At 41.4% G+C, this 24,165-nt stretch overlaps 5 protein-coding genes across 5 annotated transcripts; all 5 read right to left on the reverse strand.

The window, feature by feature from the left end:
• Positions 1-387: 387 nt before the first annotated feature.
• Positions 388-2,820, reverse strand: LOC117817624 (protocadherin beta-16-like). Its single transcript, XM_034690378.1, has one exon. It carries the CDS (start codon positions 2,818-2,820, stop codon positions 388-390), a length of 2,433 nt encoding a protein of 810 aa, XP_034546269.1.
• A 1,511-nt stretch (positions 2,821-4,331) lies between these two features.
• On the reverse strand, positions 4,332-7,010 carry LOC117818018 (protocadherin gamma-A4-like). Its single transcript, XM_034690872.1, has one exon. The coding sequence runs from the start codon at positions 6,972-6,974 to the stop codon at positions 4,584-4,586; it is 2,391 nt and encodes a 796-aa protein (XP_034546763.1). The 5' UTR covers positions 6,975-7,010; the 3' UTR covers positions 4,332-4,583.
• A 1,301-nt stretch (positions 7,011-8,311) lies between these two features.
• On the reverse strand, positions 8,312-10,880 carry LOC117817625 (protocadherin gamma-A12-like). The gene has a single exon (XM_034690379.1). It carries the CDS (start codon positions 10,715-10,717, stop codon positions 8,312-8,314), a length of 2,406 nt encoding a protein of 801 aa, XP_034546270.1. The 5' UTR covers positions 10,718-10,880.
• A 1,120-nt stretch (positions 10,881-12,000) lies between these two features.
• LOC117818017 (protocadherin gamma-A12-like) lies at positions 12,001-14,902 on the reverse strand. Its single transcript, XM_034690871.1, has one exon. The coding sequence runs from the start codon at positions 14,864-14,866 to the stop codon at positions 12,476-12,478; it is 2,391 nt and encodes a 796-aa protein (XP_034546762.1). The 5' UTR covers positions 14,867-14,902; the 3' UTR covers positions 12,001-12,475.
• Positions 14,903-16,206: 1,304 nt separating this feature from the next.
• Positions 16,207-18,609, reverse strand: LOC117817626 (protocadherin gamma-A4-like). The gene has a single exon (XM_034690380.1). It carries the CDS (start codon positions 18,607-18,609, stop codon positions 16,207-16,209), a length of 2,403 nt encoding a protein of 800 aa, XP_034546271.1.
• Between the last annotated feature and the right edge of the window lie 5,556 nt (positions 18,610-24,165).

The raw sequence follows: 24,165 nt of genomic DNA on the forward strand, positions 1-24,165 counted from the left end.
TCCATTGACTTTCTACAAAACAACAAGTAAACATCCTTTCCTTGAGGACTTTCAAAGAAGGTAATTTCACAAGTCCAACTTTTCCTAAAGGGAAAGGGGAAGCTAAAACGACTTATTCATCTTGGTCCACTGTATGGGTTCAGTTTTTTAGTTCAGGTCTTAATCCATCAAGGCTTTAACAGCTAAATGAAGACACGACAAATAAATAAAGCATGATACTCAAAGGATACCTAACATATCACTTGCTCAAAACTGAAAATCCGACATAAAATATATTTAAACTCAAAGTCACAAAAAATTCTAACTGTACTTGAATCAAACAAAGATGAAAAGTTGATGGCGATGAAGAAACCTAAAAGAAATCCTGCGTGATATAATTAATGAATGTCAAGAACACACGCAATAACATCGACTTGTCATAGGTAATGTTCCTACCTCAGGAGAGTCATCACAGTCTCCAAACACTTCAGCAAAGTCTGATGGGCTTTTCCTCAGCGTCTGGTCAGCAGGCAGTGTGTTGTCATTGTAAGATGACACAAACTTAAAGTCACTGGTTCGAGACCCTGTTGTCAGGTAGGCGTCATAATTGTAAGCGCTGCGTAAAGTTCCTGTGCCGTCTACATCTGCGTAATTAGGAGGGAGATAAGCACTGGGGATGGCCACTGCTCCGTCAAACAACAGTCTGGGCTTTCTCCTGCGACAAAACCTCACACCCAGGATGATGATGATGAAGGTCAGGAAAAAGGTAGACACACACACCAGCGCGATGATCAGATAAGAGGTCAGTTTGGAGTTCTTCTCATCATAAGAAATGTCCTTCAGTTCTGGCACCTCAGCCAAGTTATCAGAAATCAGTAAATACATGGAACAGGTGGCAGACAGAGAGGGCTGTCCGTTATCTTTCACTGACACAATAAGGTTCTGTTTCATGCTGTCAGATTCAGAAATGTCACGCTGGGTCCTGATCTCTCCGCTGTGGACACCAATAGTGAAAAGGCCCGGATCAGAGGATTTCACTATATGATACGACAGCCAGGCGTTCTGTCCGGAGTCCGCGTCCACCGCTATCACTTTGGACACCAGAGAGCCTCCGTGTGCAGCTTTGGGGACCAGCTCGGTCATGAACGAGTTGCCCTCCGGCCCGGGGTAAAGAATCTGAGGAGAGTTGTCATTCACATCCGATATGAACACACTCACGGTCACGTTGCTTCTGAGTGGAGGAGAGCCGTTGTCTCTGGCCATCACGTGCACTTTGAAGCTCCTGAACTGTTCATAGTCAAACGACCTCACAGCGTGGATCACCCCCGTGTCTCCATTCACTGACACATACGAGGACACCGGGGCACCGTTCACCTCACCGCCTAACAGAGAATAAAGCACTGTACCGTTCTGTCTCCAGTCGGAGTCTCGAGCACTAACGGAGCATAACGTGGAGCCAGGTTTGTTATTCTCACTCACATATGCGCTGTACGACTGTTCCTCAAACACAGGTGGGTTGTCGTTGATGTCTGCTACAGATAACTGAACACTTTTAGAGGAGGATAGAGCTGGAGAGCCCTCGTCAGTGGCACTGATTGTAATGTTGTAATCAGACACTAGTTCACGGTCCAGCTGTCCTGTGCTCACCAGAGAATAATAATTTTTAATAGAAGGAACCAACTTAAAAGGGACATTTTGCTGAATGGAGCAGCGGACCTGTCCGTTAGTCTCAGAGTCTCTGTCCTGCACATTGATGATGCCCACCTCTGTACCAGGTGACACGTTCTCAGGTATGGGATTTGTCATTGATTTCAGATATATCACTGGAGAATTGTCATTGACATCAGTAACATCTATTATTACTTTGGCGTACGAAGTAAGTCCTAAACCATCTTTAGCTTGAACTCTCATTTCAAAGGAACTGTTCTCTTCATAATCAATAACACCAGTTACTCTTATTTCTCCTGTTTTGGGGTCAATAGAAAACACATTTACGTTGTCATCAGACACGTGACCGAAATGATACGTCACGTCTCCATTCACTCCCTCATCTGCATCTGTAGCACTAACTTTAATCACTATGGTATCTGGAGGAGAGTTTTCAGGCAGACTGGCTTTATAAACGGCCTGACTGAACACTGGGGCGTTATCATTAGCATCCAGTACAGTGACGTGAATGACTACAGTTCCTGATCTCTGAGGAGAGCCTCCATCTAAAGCTGTGAGGAGCAAATTTATCTCTTTCTCTTTCTCACGATCAAGTGTATTCTCCAACACAAGCTCAACCTTGTTGCTGTCAACGGCTATAACAAAGTTATTGTTCTTCTGTAGGTTGTACCTTTGAACAGCATTTTGACCTATATCTGCGTCATGGGCCTCCTCGATGGAGAAACGGTTTCCTTTGTCGGCAGATTCTCTTATTTCCATCTCAATCAAATTTTCTCTGAATTTTGGTGAGTTGTCGTTCACATCTTGAACACGAAGACTGACACGATGAAGCTCCAGAGGATTTTCCAAAACCAGATCTACCTGTAAAACACACGAGGGTTTCTTGCCGCAAAGACTTTCTCTGTCCATTCTCTCCGATGTGATCAAATCTCCGGTACTCAGATTGATGTCACAGTACCTTTTCCGAGATCCCTCAAAATCCACACGAGCCTTTCGAGAAGAAAAGGTCCTCAGATCAAGACCGAGATCTTTAGCTATATTTCCGATAACAGACCCGCGTTTCATCTCCTCTGGAATAGAATAACTCAGGTCTCCATGAACGAGGTGCAGCATTACAAAAAAGGAAGCGAAGCAGAGGATCGGACGAAGCACTGCAAATCCTTTGTCTCCCATTATTAGACCGAAAAATATCCCTGCTAGTTTTTTTTCATCACCTCGCCGACACTATCCGTGCAATTGAATAGACAATTATCCTTCAACACTCAATATCCAAACGTTTACAGCAACGACCTCGATAAAACATGTTCAAAAATGTCCAGGTTTCTCTCGAAAATCTGCAACTGCTCCACGCAGCAGTAGTGGGTGGAGTGGTGAGTGCCAGTCATCTTTCAGCCAACAGCGACACCAGGAGTCGCTTTTGATCTTAACACGGGTGTGTTAATTTATAGTTTTCACAGTCTAAAACCACAAGAAAACAACGTGAAATCACGCCAATATGAACCGTGTGAAAATTGTTTTTTATATATATTTATATACACAAGATTTATCTTGCAAAAAAACTGAAGATCATTTGCAAATAGTGATAAAAACATATATGCAGTTATTAATATGCCTCCTTTATTATTTACCTTTTTTCAGTTATAATTTACATATGCGGACGTAGACTAAAATGATGCGAATGGAAGAGGTTTTTAGAACAAGGCCAAGACAGGTTGAGTACAATACCCTATGCATTTCAATACCAGTGTGGACTGCTGTTGAGGTATAGCACTGTTGGTAAGCTCTCTGTATTTAGACTATGACCAGATGCAATTATGTAAATGTTAGTACGACGTTTTGGTGTACGTATGTTTTATATTTTTATCATTGTTTTGATGGTTATTGTAAATTTTGTCATAGTTAACATTCTCATGTTTAAGATTAAAAGATGAAGTCGAGATAATAGTAAGCAGGGGGGAAATAAGTTCAGGCTGAGTACACAAAAAGCTCGAGCAGGGTTTCAGCACCATGGACAGATTCCTTCATATAAGAGAACTGATGTAACAATGTGGAACCCCACGCCCGTTTATTAGAAATTGATCCTGGATCGTAATGTCATGACTCCGTGAGAGATTCACTGTAGTTCACACGGATTCATTACTAGACGTGATGCTACTTTTTCAGAAGAACACACCAAAAATGTTTTGAACGTTCATGCTAAAGGCCACTTTCAAAATAAGTACTTCTGAGACATGAGATGGAAATATCCATCAATGTTGCAGTAACACACCACAGCATGTGTTAAAAAAGAAGGAAAAAACGGTTCCAATCCAAACAACAAAGCAAGGACCTTAATGGAGGTGAGGGAAAACAAGATAAAAAATGATGTCATCATTTAGCGATGTATTATGCAAACAAAACAGTGACTACAACATCACATGGTTTAAAATTTTATATGAGAAACAGATTTAAAGACACCCCTTAAGCAAGGTGGATACACAATTATTTCCACAGTATTCCAAATGGAAAATAAAACTACCTAATGAAAGTACTAAAACGAATGTATTTTTATCCAGCACTGAATTGAATGGTTCCTACCTCTTAAGATGCATTTGTTCAAACGGGTTGGAAAGTGTAATAGACTTTTCCTCATTATCGAAAACCTAAAGACTCTGTCAGTATCTATCGGAAACTGGACCCTAAAAACAAAACTGAGAACAATACAACGTTTACCACATTAGGGGAAACGTTCAATTTAAAGCACATTTCATAAAACTGGTAGACAATAAACAATGGTCCATGGTCAACATAAGTAGAAAAAATGTTGCTCAGCAAATGCTCAGTAAAACAAAAACAATGATATCAAATTCGGGGAGGTACTCAGACCAAAACATGAATTACAAAGCCGATAAAGCACGTAAGAAGACACCAGAAGCACACTTTAAGACTTAAAAAAGTCATACCTCTGGGGATCCATCTGACTCTCCAAAAACGTCAGCAAAGTCGGATGGGCTTTTCATCAGCGTCTGGTCAGCAGGCAGTGTGTTGTCATTGTAAGATGACACAAACTTGAAGTCACTGGTTCGAGACCCTGTTGTCAGGTAGGCGTCATAATTGTAAGCGCTGCGTAAAGTTCCTGTGCCGTCAACATCTGCGTAATTAGGAGGGAGATACGCACTGGGGATGGCCACTGCTCCATCAAACAACAGTCTGGGCTTTCTCCTGCGACAAAACCTCACACCCAGGATGATGATGATGAAGGTCAGGAAAAAGGTAGACACACACACTAGCGCGATGATCAGATAAGAGGTCAGTTTGGAGTTCTTCTCATCATACGAAATGTCCTTCAGTTCTGGCACCTCAGCCAAGTTATCAGAAATCAGTAAATACATGGAACAGGTGGCAGACAGAGAGGGCTGTCCGTTATCTTTCACTGACACAATAAGGTTCTGTTTCATGCTTTCCGATTCAGAAATGTCCCGCTGGGTCCTGATCTCTCCGCTGTGGACACCAATAGTGAAAAGGCCAGGATCAGTGGATTTCACTATTTGGTACGACAGCCAAGCGTTCTGTCCGGAGTCCGCGTCCACCGCTATCACTTTGGACACCAGAGAGCCTCCGTGTGCAGCTTTGGGGACCAGCTCGGTCATGAACGAGTTGCCCTCCGGCCCGGGGTACAGGATCTGAGGAGAGTTGTCATTCACATCCGATATGAACACACTCACGGTCACGTTGCTGCTGAGCGGAGGAGAGCCGTTGTCTCTGGCCATCACGTGCACTTTGAAGCTCCTGAACTGTTCATAATCAAACGACCTCACAGCGTGGATCACCCCCGTGTCTCCGTTCACTGACACATACGAGGACACCGGGGCACCGTTCACCTCACCGCCTAACAGAGAATAAATCACTGTACCGTTCTGTCTCCAGTCAGGGTCTCGCGCACTAACGGAGCATAAAGTGGAGCCAGGTTTGTTATTCTCACTCACATATGCGCTGTACGACTGTTCCTCAAACACAGGTGGGTTGTCGTTGATGTCTGCTACAGATAACTGAACACTTTTAGAGGAGGACAGAGGTGGAGAGCCCTCGTCAGTGGCACTGATTGTAATGTTGTAATCAGACACTAGTTCACGGTCCAGCTGTCCTGTGCTCACCAGAGAATAATAGTTTTTAATAGAAGGAACCAACTTAAAAGGGACATTTTGCTGAATGGAGCAGCGGACCTGTCCGTTAGTCTCAGAGTCTCTGTCCTGCACGTTAATGATGCCCACCTCTGTACCAGGTGACACGTTCTCAGGTATGGGATTAGACAGTGATTTCAAATATATCACTGGTGCATTGTCATTCACATCAGTAACATCTATTATGACTTTAGCGTACGAGGTAAGTCCTAATCCATCTTTAGCCTCAACATTTATTTCATAAGAACTACTTTCTTCGTAGTCAATAACACCACTCACTCGAATTTCTCCCATTTTAGCATCAATAGAAAACACATTTACATCATCATCAGACATGTGATCAAAGTCATACGTCACGTCTCCATTCACTCCGTCATCTGCATCCGTAGCACTAACTTTAATCACTACAGTCTCTAGAGGAGAGTTTTCAGGCAGACTGGCTTTATAAACGGCCTGACTGAACACTGGGGCGTTATCATTAGCATCCAGTACAGTGACGTGAATGACTACTGTTCCTGATCTCTGCGGGGAGCCTCCATCTAAAGCTGTGAGGAGCAAATTTAGCTCGTTTTGCTTCTCTCGATCAAGTGTATTCTCCAACACAAGCTCAACCCTGTTGCTGTCAACGGCGAGGATAAAATTGTCGTTCTTCTGTAGGTTGTACCTTTGAACGGCATTTTGACCTATATCTGCGTCATGGGCCTTCTCGATAGAAAAACGGTTTCCCTTGTCTGCGGACTCTCTGATTTCCATTTCGATCAAATTCTTTTTGAATTTTGGCGAGTTGTCGTTCACATCCTGGATATGGAGAGTAAGTCGATTGAGCTCAAGTGGATTTTCCAAAACCAGATCTACCTTCACTACACACGAGGGTTTCTTGCCACAAAGGCTTTCTCTGTCCATTCTCTCCGATGTTATCAAATCTCCTGTATTCAGATTGATGTCACAGTACCTTTTCCGAGATTCCTCAAAATCCACACGGGCCTTTCGAGAAGAAAATGTCCTCAGATCAATACCGAGATCTTTAGCTATATTTCCAATAACAGACCCGCGTTTCATCTCCTCTGGGATAGAGTAACTCAGGTCTCCATTAACGACCTGCACCGTTACAAAGAAGGAGGCGAAGCAGAGGATCGGTCGAAGTGCTGCAAATCCTTTGTCTCCCATTCTCTCAAAACAACGACTTCCTTCCTTGTTATTAGAATTTCCTTATAATGTCCAGTTAAGTGAAATAGAAGCTTTCTATGGACGCTCAATAATCCAAACATTTGCAGCAACGACCACGATAAAACACGTTCAAAAATGACCCAGTGCCTTGAAAATCTGCAACTGTCCTGCAAATGCAATGGGTGGAGTAGAGAGTGCCCGATATTTGTCAGCCAACAGCGACACCATGAGTCAATTTTTATCTTCACACTGATGTGCAATTTAATAATCTCCACACGGTCTAAACCCACATAATACGTGAACTCAGTTTAATATTAATCGTCTATGCGTTGCTAATCAATTTTAATTAACCACCCAGGTTGCATCTCTGTCATTGAGAAAGGCTAAACCAAGATCATTAAGATGTAGTTACAAATATGCCATGCTGTTCCTTTACTGTTTTGAAAGCTATTGTTCACATATACAAGGATATAGCTTAAATTATATGACTGGTTGAGCCACTGACAAAGACAGATGGACGTTTAATACAGCACGGTCAAATTAATTCGCAGTGTGACCTGACGTAAAGTATGAAACTGTTGCCAGGTGTACAATAGTTCAACTAATGACCAGATAAAATCATGACAATATTTATAATACGACGTTTGCGGTTCAAATGCATTTCGTTGTAATTTTCTTGGCATTATAATAATTAGTTTTACATTTTTTCTTATTTCAAGAGGAAGTGGTGGTAGTAGTGCCCTGGAAGTCTAGAAATGATGACTGAGTTTAAAAAAAACAAAACAGACATCCATTAAGGCAGCTGATCCTGAGAGCGTGCAGAAGTTCAGGACCATGGACAGTTACCTTCATATTAAACAGAGCTGATGCACACGTTAGTTGAAACCTATGCTAGTCCCCAGGGAACCTAACTTAGACCATAATAACGTGAAAGGGTGAGAGATTAATTTATATACGTATTGATTTATTCTTTAAAACTATCCTGTCGAATAATCAAATTTAAGGTGAACACTTCATTGACGTTACCTGAAGAGAATCCATAAACTTAGCCTTAACATAACCCAATATATGATGACAAAAAGGTAAAGAGATAAATTGCTCAAATCAAAAGCATAAATAAAGGGGAGGTTTTGATGGACAGTAAGATTTTTTTTTAATCCTTCAGTGACGTGATTTAACAACAGACACTGAAAAGAGTAAAGTTGACCGCTTACTCGATAAAGGATGTTTCCCCAAAAAAAAGAACTTCTGAATTTTTGAGTTCAAAATCATGTTGCAGCATGGAAATTCTGATGCGTAAATCTATTAATTAATACAAACACATTGCACAGGCCACTTTAGGTTTGAGCGGTTCCTACCTCTAATGAAGCATCCAGGTCTTCAAACGGGTCAGCAAAGTCTGATGGACTTTTCCTCAGAGTCTGGTCAGCAGGCAGTGTGTTGTCATTGTAAGATGACACAAACTTAAAGTCACTGGTTCGAGATCCTGTTGTCAGGTAGGCGTCATAATTGTAAGCGCTGCGTAAAGTTCCTGTGCCGTCAACATCTGCGTAATTAGGAGGGAGATACGCGCTGGGAATGGCCACTGCTCCGTCAAACAACAGTCTGGGCTTTCTCCTGCGACAAAACCTCACACCCAGGATGATGATGATAAAGGTCAGGAAAAACGTAGAGACACACACCAGCGCGATGATCAGATAAGAGGTCAGCTTGGAGTTCTTCTCATCATACGAAATGTCCTTCAGTTCTGGCACCTCAGCCAAGTTATCAGAAATCAGTAAATACATGGAACAGGTGGCAGACAGAGAGGGCTGTCCGTTATCTTTCACTGACACAATAAGGTTCTGTTTCATACTGTCAGATTCAGAAATATCACGCTGGGTCCTGATCTCTCCACTGTGGACACCAATAGTGAAAAGTCCCGGATCTGTGGATTTCACTATATGATACGACAGCCAGGCGTTCTGGCCGGAGTCCGCGTCCACCGCTATCACTTTGGACACCAGAGAGCCTCCGTGTGCAGCTTTGGGGACCAGCTCGGTCATGAACGAGTTGCCCTCCGGCCCGGGGTACAGGATCTGAGGAGAGTTGTCATTCACATCCGACATGAACACACTCACGGTCACGTTGCTGCTGAGCGGAGGAGAGCCGTTGTCTCTGGCCATCACGTGCACTTTGAAGCTCCTGAACTGTTCATAATCAAACGATCTCACAGCGTGGATCACCCCCGTGTCTCCGTTCACTGACACATACGAGGACACCGGGGCACCGTTCACCTCACCGCCTAACAGAGAATAAATCACTGTACCGTTCTGTCTCCAGTCAGGGTCTCGAGCACTTACGGAGCATAAAGTGGAGCCAGGTTTGTTATTCTCACTCACATATGCGCTGTACGACTGTTCCTCAAACACAGGTGGGTTGTCGTTGATGTCTGCTACAGATAACTGAACACTTTTAGAGGAGGACAGAGGTGGAGAACCCTCGTCAGTGGCACTGATTGTGATGTTGTAATCAGACACTAGTTCACGGTCCAGCTGTCCTGTGCTCACCAGAGAATAATAGTTTTTAATAGAAGGAACCAACTTAAAAGGGACATTTTGCTGAATGGAGCAGCGGACCTGTCCGTTAGTCTCAGAGTCTCTGTCCTGCACGTTGATGATGCCCACCTCTGTACCAGGTGACACGTTCTCAGGTATGGGATTAGTCATTGATTTCAGATATATCACTGGAGAATTGTCATTGACATCAGTAACATCTATTATTACTTTGGCGTACGAGGTAAGTCCTAAACCATCTTTAGCTTGAACTCTCATTTCAAATGAACTGCTTTCTTCATAATCAATAATACCAATTACTCGAATTTCTCCCGTTTTGCGGTTAATAGAAAACACATTTACGTCGTCATCAGACACGTGACCGAAATGATACGTCACATCTCCATTCACTCCCTCATCTGCATCTGTAGCACTAACTTTAATCACTACAGTCTCTACAGGAGAGTTTTCAGGCAGACTGGCTTTATAAACGGCCTGACTGAACACTGGGGCGTTATCATTAGCATCCAGTACAGTGACGTGAATGACTACTGTACCTGATCTCTGAGGAGAGCCTCCATCTAAAGCTGTGAGGAGCAAATTAAGCTCCTTCTCTTTTTCACGATCAAGTTTATTCTCCAACACAAGTTCAACCCTGTTGCTGTCAACAGCGAGAATAAAATTGTCGTTCTTCTGTAGGTTGTACCTTTGAACAGCATTTTGACCTATATCTGCGTCATGGGCCTCCTCGATAGAAAAGCGGTTTCCCTTTTCAGCAGACTCACTTATTTCCATCTCAATTAAATTTTCTCTGAATTTTGGTGAGTTGTCGTTCACATCTTGAACACGAAGACTGACACGATGAAGCTCCAGAGGATTTTCCAAAACCAGATCTACCTGTAAAACACACGAGGGTTTCTTGCCGCAAAGACTTTCTCTGTCCATTCTCTCCGATGTGATCAAATCTCCTGTATTCAGATTGATGTCACAGTACCTTTTCCGAGATCCCTCAAAATCCACACGGGCCTTTCGAGAAGTAAAGGTCCTCAGATCAAGACCGAGATCATTAGCTATATTTCCAATAGTAGAGCCGCGTTTCATCTCCTCTGGAATAGAATAACTCAGGTCTCCATGCACGAGGTGCAGCGTTACAAAGAAGGAAACGAAGCAGAGGATCGAACGAAGCACTGCAAATCCTTTGTCTCCCATTATTAGACCGAAAAATATCCCTGCTAGTTTTTTTTCATCACCTCGCCGACACTATCCGTGCAATTGAATAGACAATTATCCTTCAACACTCAATATCCAAACGTTTACAGCAACGACCACGATAAAACATGTTCGAAAATGTCCAGGTTTCTCTCGAATATCTGCAACTGCTCCACGCAGCAGTAGTGGGTGGAGTGGTGAGTGCCAGTCATCTTTCAGCCAACAGCGACACCAGGAGTCACTTTTGATCTTAACACGGGTGTGTATATTTATAGTTTTCACAGTCTAAAACCACAAGAAAACAACGTGAAATCACGCCAATATAAACCGTGTAAAAATTGTTTTTTATATATATTTATATACACAAGATGTCTCTTGCCAAAAACTGAAGATCATTTGCAAATAGTGATAAAAACATATATGCAGTTTTTAATGTGCCTCCTTTATTATTTACCTTTTTTCAGTAATAATTTACATACTGCGGACGTAGACTAAAATGATGTGAATGGAAGAGGTTTTTAGAACAAGGCCAAGACACGTTGAGTACAATACCCTATGCATTTCAATACCAGTGTGGACTGCTGTTGAGTCACCGTTGGTAAGCGCTCTGTATTTAGACAATGACCAGATGCAATTATGTAAATGTTAGTACGACGTTTTGGTGTACGTATGTTTTATATTCCTATCATTGTTTTGATGGTTATTGTAAATTTTGTCATAGTTAACATCCTCATGTTTAAGATTAAAAGATGAAGTCGAGATAATAGTAAGCAGGGGGGAAATAAGTTCAGGCTGAGTACACAAAAAGATCGAGCAGGGTTTCAGCACCATGGACAGATTCCTTCATATAAGAGAACTGATGTAACAATGTGGAACCCCACAACCGCCTATTGGAAATTGATCTTGGATCGTAATGTCATGACTCTGTGAGAGATTCACTGTAGTTCACACGGATTCATTACTAGACGTGATGCTACTTTTTCAGAAGAACACACCAAAAATGTTTTGAACGTACATGCTAAAGACCACTTTCAAAATAAGTACTTCTGAGACATGAGATGGAAATATCCATCAATGTTGCAGTGACACACCACAGCATGTGTTAAAAAAGAAGGAAAAAACGGTTCCAATCCAAACAACAAAGCAAGGACCGTAATGGAGGTGAGGGAAAACAAGATAAAAAATGATGTCATCATTTAGCGATGTATTATGCAAACAAAACAGTGACTACAACATCACATGATTTAAAATTTTATATGAGAAACAGATTTAAAGACACCCCTTAAGCAAGGTGGATACACAATTATTTCCACAGTATTCCAAATGGAAAATAAAACTACCTAATGAAAGTACTAAAACGAATGTATTTTTATCCAGCACTGAATTGAATGGTTCCTACCTCTTAAGATGTATTTGTTTAAAAAAGTTGGAAAGTGTGATAGACTTTTTCTCATTATCGAAAACTGAAAGACTCTGTCAGTATCTATGGGAAACTGGACCCTAAAAACAAAACTGAGAACAATACAACGTTTACCACATTAGGGGAAAAGTTCAATTTAAAGCACATTTCATAAAACTGGTAGACAATAAACAATGGTCCATGGCCAACATAAGTAGAAAAAATGTTGCTCAGCAAATGCTCAGTAAAATTGAAACACTGATATCAAATTCGGAGAGGTACTCAGACCAAAACATGAATTACACAGCCGATATAGCAAGTAAGAAGACACCAGAAGCACACTTTAAGACTTAAAAAAGTCATACCTCTGGGGATCCATCTGACTCTCCAAAAACGTCAGCAAAGTCGGATGGGCTTTTCCTCAGAGTCTGGTCAGCAGGCAGTGTGTTGTCATTGTAAGATGACACAAACTTAAAGTCACTGGTTCGAGACCCTGTTGTCAGGTAGGCGTCATAATTGTAAGCGCTGCGTAAAGTTCCTGTGCCGTCAACATCTGCGTAATTAGGAGGGAGATACGCACTGGGGATGGCCACTGCTCCGTCAAACAACAGTCTAGGCTTCCTCCTGCGACAAAACCTCACACCCAGGATGATGATGATGAAGGTCAGGAAAAACGTCGACACACACACCAGCGCGATGATCAGATAAGAGGTCAGCTTGGAGTTCTTCTCATCATAAGAAATGTCCTTCAGTTCTGGCACCTCAGCCAAGTTATCAGAAATCAGTAAATACATGGAACAGGTGGCAGACAGAGAGGGCTGTCCGTTATCTTTCACTGACACAATAAGGTTCTGTTTCATGCTGTCAGATTCAGAAATGTCCCGCTGGGTCCTGATCTCTCCGCTGTGGACACCAATAGTGAAAAGGCCCGGATCAGTTGATTTCACTATATGATACGACAGCCAGGCGTTCTGTCCGGAGTCCGCGTCCACCGCTATCACTTTGGACACCAGAGAGCCTCCGTGTGCAGCTTTGGGGACCAGCTCGGTCATGAACGAGTTGCCCTCCGGCCCGGGGTACAGGATCTGAGGAGAGTTGTCATTCACATCCGATATGAACACACTCACGGTCACGTTGCTGCTGAGCGGAGGAGACCCGTTGTCTCTGGCCATCACGTGCACTTTGAAGCTCCTGAACTGTTCATAATCAAACGACCTCACAGCGTGGATCACCCCCGTGTCTCCGTTCACTGACACATACGAGGACACCGGGGCACCGTTCACCTCACCGCCTAACAGGGAATAAATCACTGTACCGTTCTGTCTCCAGTCGGGGTCTCGAGCACTAACGGAACATAACGTGGAGCCAGGTTTGTTATTCTCACTCACATATGCGCTGTACGACTGTTCCTCAAACACAGGTGGGTTGTCGTTGATGTCTGCTACAGATAACTGAACACTTTTAGAGGAGGACAGAGGTGGAGAGCCCTCATCAGTGGCACTGATTGTAATGTTGTAATCAGACACTAGTTCACGGTCCAGCTGTCCTGTGCTCACCAGAGAATAATAGTTTTTAATAGAAGGAACCAACTTAAAAGGGACATTTTGCTGAATGGAGCAGCGGACCTGTCCGTTAGTCTCTGAGTCCCTGTCCTGCACGTTGATGATGCCCACCTCTGTACCAGGTGACACGTTCTCAGGTATGGGATTAGACAGTGATTTCAGATATATCACTGGAGCATTATCATTGACATCAGTAACATCTATTATTACTTTGGCGTACGAGGTAAGTCCTAATCCATCTTTAGCCTCAACATTTATTTCATAAGAACTACTTTCTTCGTAGTCAATAACACCAGTCACTCGAATTTCTCCCATTTTAGCATCAATAGAAAACACATTTACATCATCATCAGACATGTGACCAAAGTCATACGTCACATCTCCATTCACTCCCTCATCTGCATCTGTAGCACTAACTTTAATCACTAGAGTCTCTACAGGAGAGTTTTCAGGCAGACTGGCTTTATAAACGGCCTGACTGAACACTGGGGCGTTATCATTAGCATCCAGTACAGTGACGTGAATGACTACTGTACCTGATCTCTGAGGAGAGCCTCCATCTAAAGCTGTGAGGAGCAAATTTATCTCCTTCTCTTTCTCTCGATCAAGTGTATTCTCCAACACAAGCTCAACCTTGTTGCTGTCAACAGCGAGAATGAAATTTTCGTTCTTTTGTAGGTTGTACCTTTGAACAGCATTTTGACCTATATCTGCGTCATGAGCCTTCTCGATAGAGAAACGGTTTCCCTTGCCTGCGGACTCTCCTATTTCCATTTCGATCAAATTCTTTTTGAATTTTGGTGAGTTGTCGTTTACATCCTGGATATGGAGAGTAAGTCGATGAAGCTCCAGAGGATTTTCCAAAACCAGATCTACTTTAACTACACACGAGGGTTTCTTGCCACAAAGGCTTTCTCTGTCCATTCTCTCCGATGTTATCAAATCTCCTGTATTCAGATTGATGTCACAGTACCTTTTCCGAGATTCCTCAAAATCCACACGGGCCTTTCGAGAAGAAAATGTCCTCAGATCAATACCGAGATCTTTAGCTATATTTCCAATAACAGACCCGCGTTTCATCTCCTCTGGGATAGAGTAACTCAGGTCTCCATTAACGACCTGCACCGTTACAAAGAAGGAGGCGAAGCAGAGGATCGGTCGAAGTGCTGCAAATCCTTTGTCTCCCATTCTCTCAAAACAACGACTTCCTTCCTTGTTATTAGAATTTCCTTATAATGTCCAGTTAAGTGAAATAGAAGCTTTCTATGGACGCTCAATAATCCAAACATTTGCAGCAACGACCACGATAAAACACGTTCAAAAATGACCCAGTGCCTTGAAAATCTGCAACTGTCCTGCAAATGCAATGGGTGGAGTAGAGAGTGCCCGATATTTGTCAGCCAACAGCGACACCATGAGTCAATTTTTATCTTCACACTGATGTGCAATTTAATAATCTCCACACGGTCTAAACCCACATAATACGTGAGCTCAGTTTAATATTAATCGTCTATGCGTTGCTAATCAATTTTAATTAACCACCCAGGTTGCATCTCTGTCATTGAGAAAGACTAAACTAAGATCATTAAGATGTAGTTACAAATATGCCATGCTGTTCCTTTACTGTTTTGAAAGCTATTGTTCACATATACAAGGATATAGCTTAAATTATATGACTGGTTGAGCAACTGACAAAGACAGATGGACGTTTAATACAGCACGGACAAATTAATTCGGAGTGTGACCTGACGTTTAAGTATGAAACTGTTGCCAGGTGTACAATAGTTCAACTAATGACCAGATAAAATCATGACAATATTTATAATACGACGTTTGCGGTTCAAATGCATTTCGTTGTAATTTTCTTGGCATTATAATAATTAGTTTTACATTTTTTTCTTATTTCAAGAGGAAGTGGTGGTAGTAGTGCCCTGGAAGTCTAGAAATGATGACTGAGTTTAAAAAAAACAAAACAGACATCCATTAAGGCAGCTGATCCTGAGAGCGTGCAGAAGTTCAGGACCATGGACAGTTACCTTCATATTAAACAGAGCTGATGCACACGTTAGTTGAAACCTATGCTAGTCCCCAGGGAACCTAACTTAGACCATAATAACGTGAAAGGGTGAGAGATTAATTTATATACGTATTGATTTATTCTTTAAAACTATCCTGTCGAATAATCAAATTTAAGGTGAACACTTCATTGACGTTACCTGAAGAGAATCCATAAACTTAGCCTTAACATAACCCAATATATGATGACAAAAAGGTAAAGAGATAAATTGTTCAAATCAAAAGCATAAATAAAGGGGAGGTTTTGATGGACAGTAAGATTTTTTTTTAATCCTTCAGTGACGTGATTTAACAACAGACACTGAAAAGAGTAAAGTTGACCGCTTACTCGATAAAAGGATGTTTCCCCAAAAAAAAGAACTTCTGAATTTTTGAGTTCAAAATCATGTTGCAGCATGGAAATTCTGATGCGTAAATCTATTAATTAATACAAACACATTGCACAGGCCACTTTAGGTTTGAGCGGTTCCTACCTCTAATGAAGCATCCAGGTCTTCAAACGGGTCAGCAAAGTCGGATGGACTTTTCCTCAGAGTCTGGTCAGCAGGCAGTGTGTTGTCATTGTAAGATGACACAAACTTAAAGTCACTGGTTCGAGATCCTGTTGTCAGGTAGGCGTCATAATTGTAAGCGCTGCGTAAAGTTCCTGTGCCGTCAACATCTGCGTAATTAGGAGGGAGATACGCGCTGGGAATGGCCACTGCTCCGTCAAACAACAGTCTGGGCTTTCTCCTGCGACAAAACCTCACACCCAGGATGATGATGATGAAGGTCAGGAAAAACGTCGACACACACACCAGCGCGATGATCAGATAAGAGGTCAGCTTGGAGTTCTTCTCATCATACGAAATGTCCTTCAGTTCTGGCACCTCAGCCAAGTTATCAGAAATCAGTAAATACATGGAACAGGTGGCAGACAGAGAGGGCTGTCCGTTATCTTTCACTGACACAATAAGGTTCTGTTTCATGCTGTCAGATTCAGAAATGTCCCGCTGGGTCCTGATCTCTCCGCTGTGGACACCAATAGTGAAAAGGCCAGGATCAGTGGATTTCACTATATGATACGACAGCCAGGCGTTCTGTCCGGAGTCCGCGTCCACCGCTATCACTTTGGACACCAGAGAGCCTCCGTGTGCAGCTTTGGGGACCAGCTCGGTCATGAACGAGTTGCCCTCCGGCCCGGGATACAGGATCTGAGGAGAGTTGTCATTCACATCCGATATGAACACACTCACGGTCATGTTGCTGCTGAGCGGAGGAGAGCCGTTGTCTCTGGCCATCACGTGCACTTTGAAGCTCCTGAACTGTTCATAATCAAACGACCTCACAGCGTGGATCACCCCCGTGTCTCCGTTCACTGACACATACGAGGACACCGGGGCACCGTTCACCTCACCGCCTAACAGAGAATAAATCACTGTACCGTTCTGTCTCCAGTCAGGGTCTCGCGCACTAACGGAGCATAAAGTGGAGCCAGGTTTGTTATTCTCACTCACATATGCGCTGTACGACTGTTCCTCAAACACAGGTGGGTTGTCGTTGATGTCTGCTACAGATAACTGAACACTTTTAGAGGAGGACAGAGGTGGAGAGCCCTCGTCAGTGGCACTGATTGTAATGTTGTAATCAGACACTAGTTCACGGTCCAGCTGTCCTGTGCTCACCAGAGAATAATAGTTTTTAATAGAAGGAACCAACTTAAAAGGGACATTTTGCTGAATGGAGCAGCGGACCTGTCCGTTAGTCTCAGAGTCCCTGTCCTGCACGTTAATGATGCCCACCTCTGTACCAGGTGACACGTTCTCAGGTATGGGATTAGACAGTGATTTCAAATATATCACTGGTGCATTGTCATTCACATCAGTAACATCTATTATGACTTTAGCGTACGAGGTAAGCCCTAATCCATCTTTAGCCTCCACCCTTATGTCATAGGAACTACTTTCTTCGTAGTCAATAACACCACTCACTCGAATTTCTCCCATTTTAGCATCAATAGAAAACACATTTACATCATCATCAGACATGTGGCCAAAGTCATACGTCACATCTCCGTTCACTCCCTCATCTGCATCTGTAGCACTAACTTTAATCACTACAGTCTCTAGAGGAGAGTTTTCAGGCAGACTGGCTTTATAAACGGCCTGACTGAACACTGGGGCGTTATCATTAGCATCCAGTACAGTGACGTGAATGACTACTGTACCTGATCTCTGAGGAGAGCCTCCATCTAAAGCTGTGAGGAGCAAATTTATCTTCTTCTCTTTTTCTCGATCAAGTGTATTCTCCAACACAAGCTCAACCTTGTTGCTGTCAACAGCGAGAATGAAATTTTCGTTCTTTTGTAGGTTGTACCTTTGAACAGCATTTTGACCTATATCTGCGTCATGGGCCTCCTCGATAGAGAAACGGTTTCCCTTGTCTGCGGACTCACTTATTTCCATTTCGATCAAATTCTTTTTGAATTTTGGTGAGTTGTCGTTTACATCCTGGATATGGAGAGTAAGTCGATGAAGCTCCAGAGGATTTTCCAAAACCAGATCTACCTTAACTACACACGAGGGTTTCTTTCCACAAAGGCTTTCTCTGTCCATTCTCTCCGATGTGATCAAATCTCCTGTACTCAGATTGATGTCACAGTACCTTTTCCGAGATCCCTCAAAATCCACACGGGCCTTTCGAGAAGTAAAGGTCCTCAGATCAAGACCGAGATCTTTAGCTATATTTCCGATAATAGAGCCGCGTTTCATCTCCTCTGGAACGGAATAACTCAAGTCTCCATGAACGAGGTGCAGCGTTACAAAGAATGAAGCGTACAGGATAGGACGAAGCGCTGCAAATCCTTTGTCTCCCATCTTGACAAAAAACGACGCCAATGTACAAATGACTGGGCCGAGCAAAATCACTTCAACCTCAATACAGCATCTACAATCCCAAATTTAAATAAAACGCAATGACAGATAGCTTGGAATGAAGGGATTTTTCAGACATATTACAGCCGACGTCAATGCAGCCAGTGGGTGGAGATGTCTGCGCTGCTTTTTCACTGGTCTACAGCGGCACCATGAGTTGCTTTTCACTCTTTACACCTGCTTGTAGCCTTGACACAGTCGACACCCACATCAAGTCCACACACTATCAAAGCGAAGTATTTTTTTTAACGCAGAATCTGGAATCCCACTTACACCGTTTCAAGACATAAACTGAGTTATGCATGCGTTTTAACTTGGACAGAAACCTAAAGCCAAATAAAACTTGCACTCTTTTAATCAGATTCGTACTGATAACGCACTCATTTCTATTAAATAAAAATCGGGAGCAGTATTTACACAATGTTATAGATTTAGAACACAGCATGCAAGTGGTGACTAGCTTTAAAACTTGTTAAAGATATGAACAACTGTTAAAGAAATGCATCCTTGTAGGCATGGAATTAGTATTTAATTTTTGCCATACAATTTTCACTATGAATTTCATCCCAGAGGGGAAAATTAAATTATTTCAAGAACATGATCAACTCAAATCCCCATCATTATTTGTAACAGCAAGCGCAGTCATAGTAGTAGCTACAGGAATAGTGTAGTAGTAGTAGTAGTAGTAGTAGCAGCATCAGCAGTGGAAGTAATAGTAATTGTAGTATGAAACACGTATGAGATTCATGCTTCAACACAAATGCAGTTTCCAGTTGCACTAGCTGTTTCAGGACCATGGACAGAGACAACCAGCTGCTCATATGGCCTGAGAGGCCTTCAAAAAAAACATTACAGGAAAGTCTTTATTCTAAATTACCATTTTTAGTCCATTTCACAGTCTTCAGCTGTCCTAGAATGCAAAGTGGCTCCACATGTATCAATGACAACTTTTACACAACAATAATTATCATCTTTTTATCTCAAGGGTGTGCACATACAAGGAAGTGGTTAGGTTTTTCAGTCGGTCTCAATTCACACAGAGAAGGAGATATATAGCTGAAATAGGAGAACTGGGTAAATAAATAAAAACAAGAATGCTGTAATAATTGTGATTTATGTAACATATTTCCATAAACTGGTGTATGTGATGGTAGTTACATTATTACAATTACATTTAGAGTTCGTGTCACAGGGGTATTGTATAGGGGCTTTTTTTCTGTCCCTTCTTCTGATGGACTCAGCCTTACAAAGCTGCATGAGTTTTCCATTAACCAGGGTGTCGTTTATCGTATATTTTTGTATGTGCAGAAGGTTTAGGTTGGCAGAAATGCATCTTCACAAAACTAAAGATGTAACAGTGAAAGAGTTCATCTAAGTCTGGATCTGCATCCTCAAAAACAAACTAATAAATGCAGGGAAATCAGGCTTTAATTCCAGCCTCTTCACAGACCTAACCACAGGCTTATCATTCTAGGGTCTCTCCATATGAGGCATACTTTAACTGAATCTGTTACTCTATTTTTTTTGTGTTTGGCTACCAACTAGTGCATGGTGTGTCACAGCAGAGGCTATGCAAAGGAAGAGAGCCGACAGCAATCACTAACCAGGCAAATGCAGGTGCAACAACAGCAACATGAGCATATAAAAAAATAGACACCAGTTAGTTCCAAGCAAGCAACCTGATTGGATAAGAGGCATTAAATGAGTGCTGATATATAAGTAAAGCTGTACAACTGCATAACAGTTCAACACCACTGAAACAATTAACTTTCTTTGGCTTGACTGATCAAGCAGACTCCTCGGTATCACACATGTCACCAAGCAGCTCTCAGCAGGAATGTACTTCATGGGTTATGTGATTAATGAAAAACTCTACAAAGTAGTACAGAAAACAAAGTGGTTGGATGAGTTAAAAAGACTAAATACACAGATTTGCAGGAGTGCAGGAAAATGTTAATCTGTTGATGGGAACATTATAGTTATGGTCATGTTGTGGAGGTGTTGTGGTGGTCACTTAAAATACTAGCATCAGCAGAACCAGCTGGCTTACAGCTACAACACATCCCATTGCAATGAGTTTACTGAGCTCCGAAACAACTCTATTACTATGTCCAAGTCCAGTTCTCCACTTATCTCTCCTCCCAATGGTAAGAGCCAATATTCAGCAGGGTAGTCAAAACTACTTCAGTGGACATGTAGAAATTCACAGTTTCAGCATCAAAAGCCTGCATTTCAGAAAACTCACCAGAAGAGTAGTCCCGAGAGATGAGCAGAAAGGTGTTTTCACGTCCGTCAGGAATCATCAACAGGCACTGCTAATCCTTCAGGGAGTACAGAGGCAGTTTGATGGTAGGTGCAGCTTGGTGTAAATTACCACTCATCCTTTTTTGACAACCTGGAAAAAACAATGTGAAGCATTGGTATTGTATTTCTAAGGTATGTCTTAATTAGATAATCATACATTTGACAAACACAAAAATCATAGAAAAAGCATAGCCATATGTGGTTAACAATGCCCAACTTGTAATTTATTGTGCAAGAAACTCAAGGCTAAAGCTTCCTTGAGACCTGCCAGCTTAAAGTGTGATGAGTCTGATTATTAATGGGCTGGGTGTGGAATCTGCACTTCCCTATGATTGTGACCATGCTGCCTTTGCATCATTTGTTTGAAAAGTTACTTTTGAGTTATGTTGACCACTATACAATTAATGCTTATTTAACTTATATTCTGACTTTGCATTCAATAATAAAGTTTCCATTAAGAACTGATGATGACAATCTGCAAACCTGTATTGTAGGAGATAACTAGTTTTGGGCAACTTAATAAACAAACCAGAGACAGACTGGAAAGTATGTTCATCAAACCATGTGGATTTCAACAAAAAATAATTTCTTGGTTCGTGTGTCGATATTGATGTTGAAATAAAAATTAATCAATCTAATTGCTTTCATAATCTGGCATTAATTTATCCAAGTTAACTGCATATTTCAATATTTTTGTGAGAGACATTGCACCACCAGTAAACTTGCTGTCTACATTAACCTGTGTGTAAATGGTGAGGTTGTCAAAGTAGTGTGTTAACTTCAAACAACATTGCGCAAAAATAGCAATTTTACTAGGCTTTTAATTTTAATATTCTTTATTCCTAGAGAATAGCACTATCTACGAATGATGAAACGGTGTGCACTATTCCATTGCTTTATACTCCTCTCATCCCTGTCGCAAGTTGATTTTACGCACGAGCTCTGCTCAAAATCAAACAACAAAGACCATGTTTGGTACTTCACCTAAGAGTGATCTTATGTAGTGCAACCTTTACGTTTAATGATAATTTGTTTCCATCGTTGTTTGTGAAAGGTTTGCAAAAGTTCCCGATGACACGATCTTTTAGCTGAACGACAATCCTCCTCCAACCGGCTCATTTGCTGTGTAAACTAATTCGCGAGAGGCTGACAGCAATGTTATTTTCCCATTTCAATTGCACTAATTTATATACAGACTACTTAGGTTTGATCACCTTGCTACGCATCAACCCTCACCTACCCCGCCCACACACACACGCACCCTAGTTTCCACGCGATTCAGCTTTGATTGATATGACGTAACGTTTCAAATTGATTGACAAGAACGCGCTTCCGCTGTGAACTTTTGTATGATCATTGAAGTATGAGGTTGAAGTTTCACCATGGAGATGTATGGCATTATATTGATTCGTATTTTGCATAGAAAAGCAAATGATCATTTCATGGGAGGATACCTATTAGCCCTTAGTCAGTAAATGGAGAAAGGTTCTTGGATTCTTGAGTTGAAATTTGCACCCCAGATGGTCCAGTAATCAATAGAGACAAGCTTACAGCATTTTCTAAGTTTTAAAGAGTCTTTATTTATGACATCAGGACAAGAACAATGATCACTCAAGAAAAATAAATAACACAGTCACAATTTTGACAGAAAAAAAAGTATCTCATTATTGCCATGGGTTATACACGCACCTCTCATCAGTTCACTTCCAAGATCATTGAGAAGTTTATCCACTCCTATCTTTCTGTATATTAAAACAAGAAACACACAAAAAAAACTTGAGCAGATCTAAAATATTTTTCATTTCTATTCTAAACATAATACACCTCACATTAGCATTAAAAAAGAACAAAATTCACTATTGTATCATAAGACAAGACAGAAAAACCAAAGGAAACAAACAATAATTACATTTAGTGGAGCCACAAATAAACAAGTTCAACCTCTTTGTTGTCACATTTCTTTATTTAAAAAAAAAAATCACATTAACTATAAAATTAACATATAGTACACTCCACTCCACTTTATTCAGCAAAACATGTCCTTTTCCCCAACTGAAACTTCATCATCAAAGCAATTACGTATTTTATTCCAATTCAAATGAAACGTTCTTGGTGACATTACAGTTTATGTGCTTCAGAGGTCAGGAAAGAAAATGCAAAATGAAGCATATAAAATAAGCTAATCGTAATTGACCACATTCCAAATATTAGACAAACATTAAGATCAAAAGATTGTTTTTCCAAAACATAAAAACAATATGTAAATACTGCATTGAGCAGTGCTTATAAGCTGATTTGAGCCTTTTCATCTTGAGAAGTTACTGAAATACATCCTCAGAGTGTATGGTGGTCATTATTGTGGTGATGTTAATTGTTGATGATGATAATGGAAGGTCTTAAATTGGTTGGTTGCTTCATTGTAGATGTTCCTTATTTCGAAAAAAAATAAAAAATAAAAAATAAATAAAAAATTCCTTATTTATTTTGTGCATTGCCTTTACACTGCTTGGCAGTACCTGCACCCAAATTGACTTGAAGCACTTTGTTACTCTAACTGATCTTGTTTCCTCTTGTCTAGATCTTTGCTTGTGTTGTTCTTGTTCTCGTATGGACGTCGCTTTGGATAAAAGCGTCTGCTAAATGACATTGTAACATTGTAAAAGCAGCAACAGTGCCCCTTGAGGTTTGGTCTTATAGGGGCATTGGTTTTACCATATCCCTTCTAAATACAGTTAACTCATAGCTGTATCAATTTGGTTATATCATACCAAACAACCAAAGATTTAAGATTAGTCAAACATTACTACTTGAGACAAATAAAAATAAAAAAGGGGGGGGGGGGGGGGGGGGAGAGAGGCAGATCTAATGTTTTTTATCACTGACCCTTCAATTGGGAAAGACTAAATGTTCTCCCAGTCCCCTGACAGTTCCTATAGGTACTCCATCCTGCCTGTGTCTGTCCTACCAAAACTCATGGCTCTTTTAGTTAATTTGCTGCACGGTGAACCCACAAAATGGCTTCCTCCCTGAGCTGTTTTACTAATAAGCCAAAATGGCTTTCCACTCCACATTTCCACTGATAAGAATGAACACAATTCTCATAATTCAGCTAAAGTATTGTACAGGACATGGCTTTGTATTCAAATAGAATTTACAGAAAGTGTTTGCTGCTTCATGATTTACTGTGACTGTTGC

The sequence above is a fragment of the Notolabrus celidotus genome, chromosome 8, assembly GCF_009762535.1.
Source record: "Notolabrus celidotus isolate fNotCel1 chromosome 8, fNotCel1.pri, whole genome shotgun sequence".
In the NCBI taxonomy this organism is placed as follows: Eukaryota; Metazoa; Chordata; class Actinopteri; order Labriformes; family Labridae; genus Notolabrus; species Notolabrus celidotus.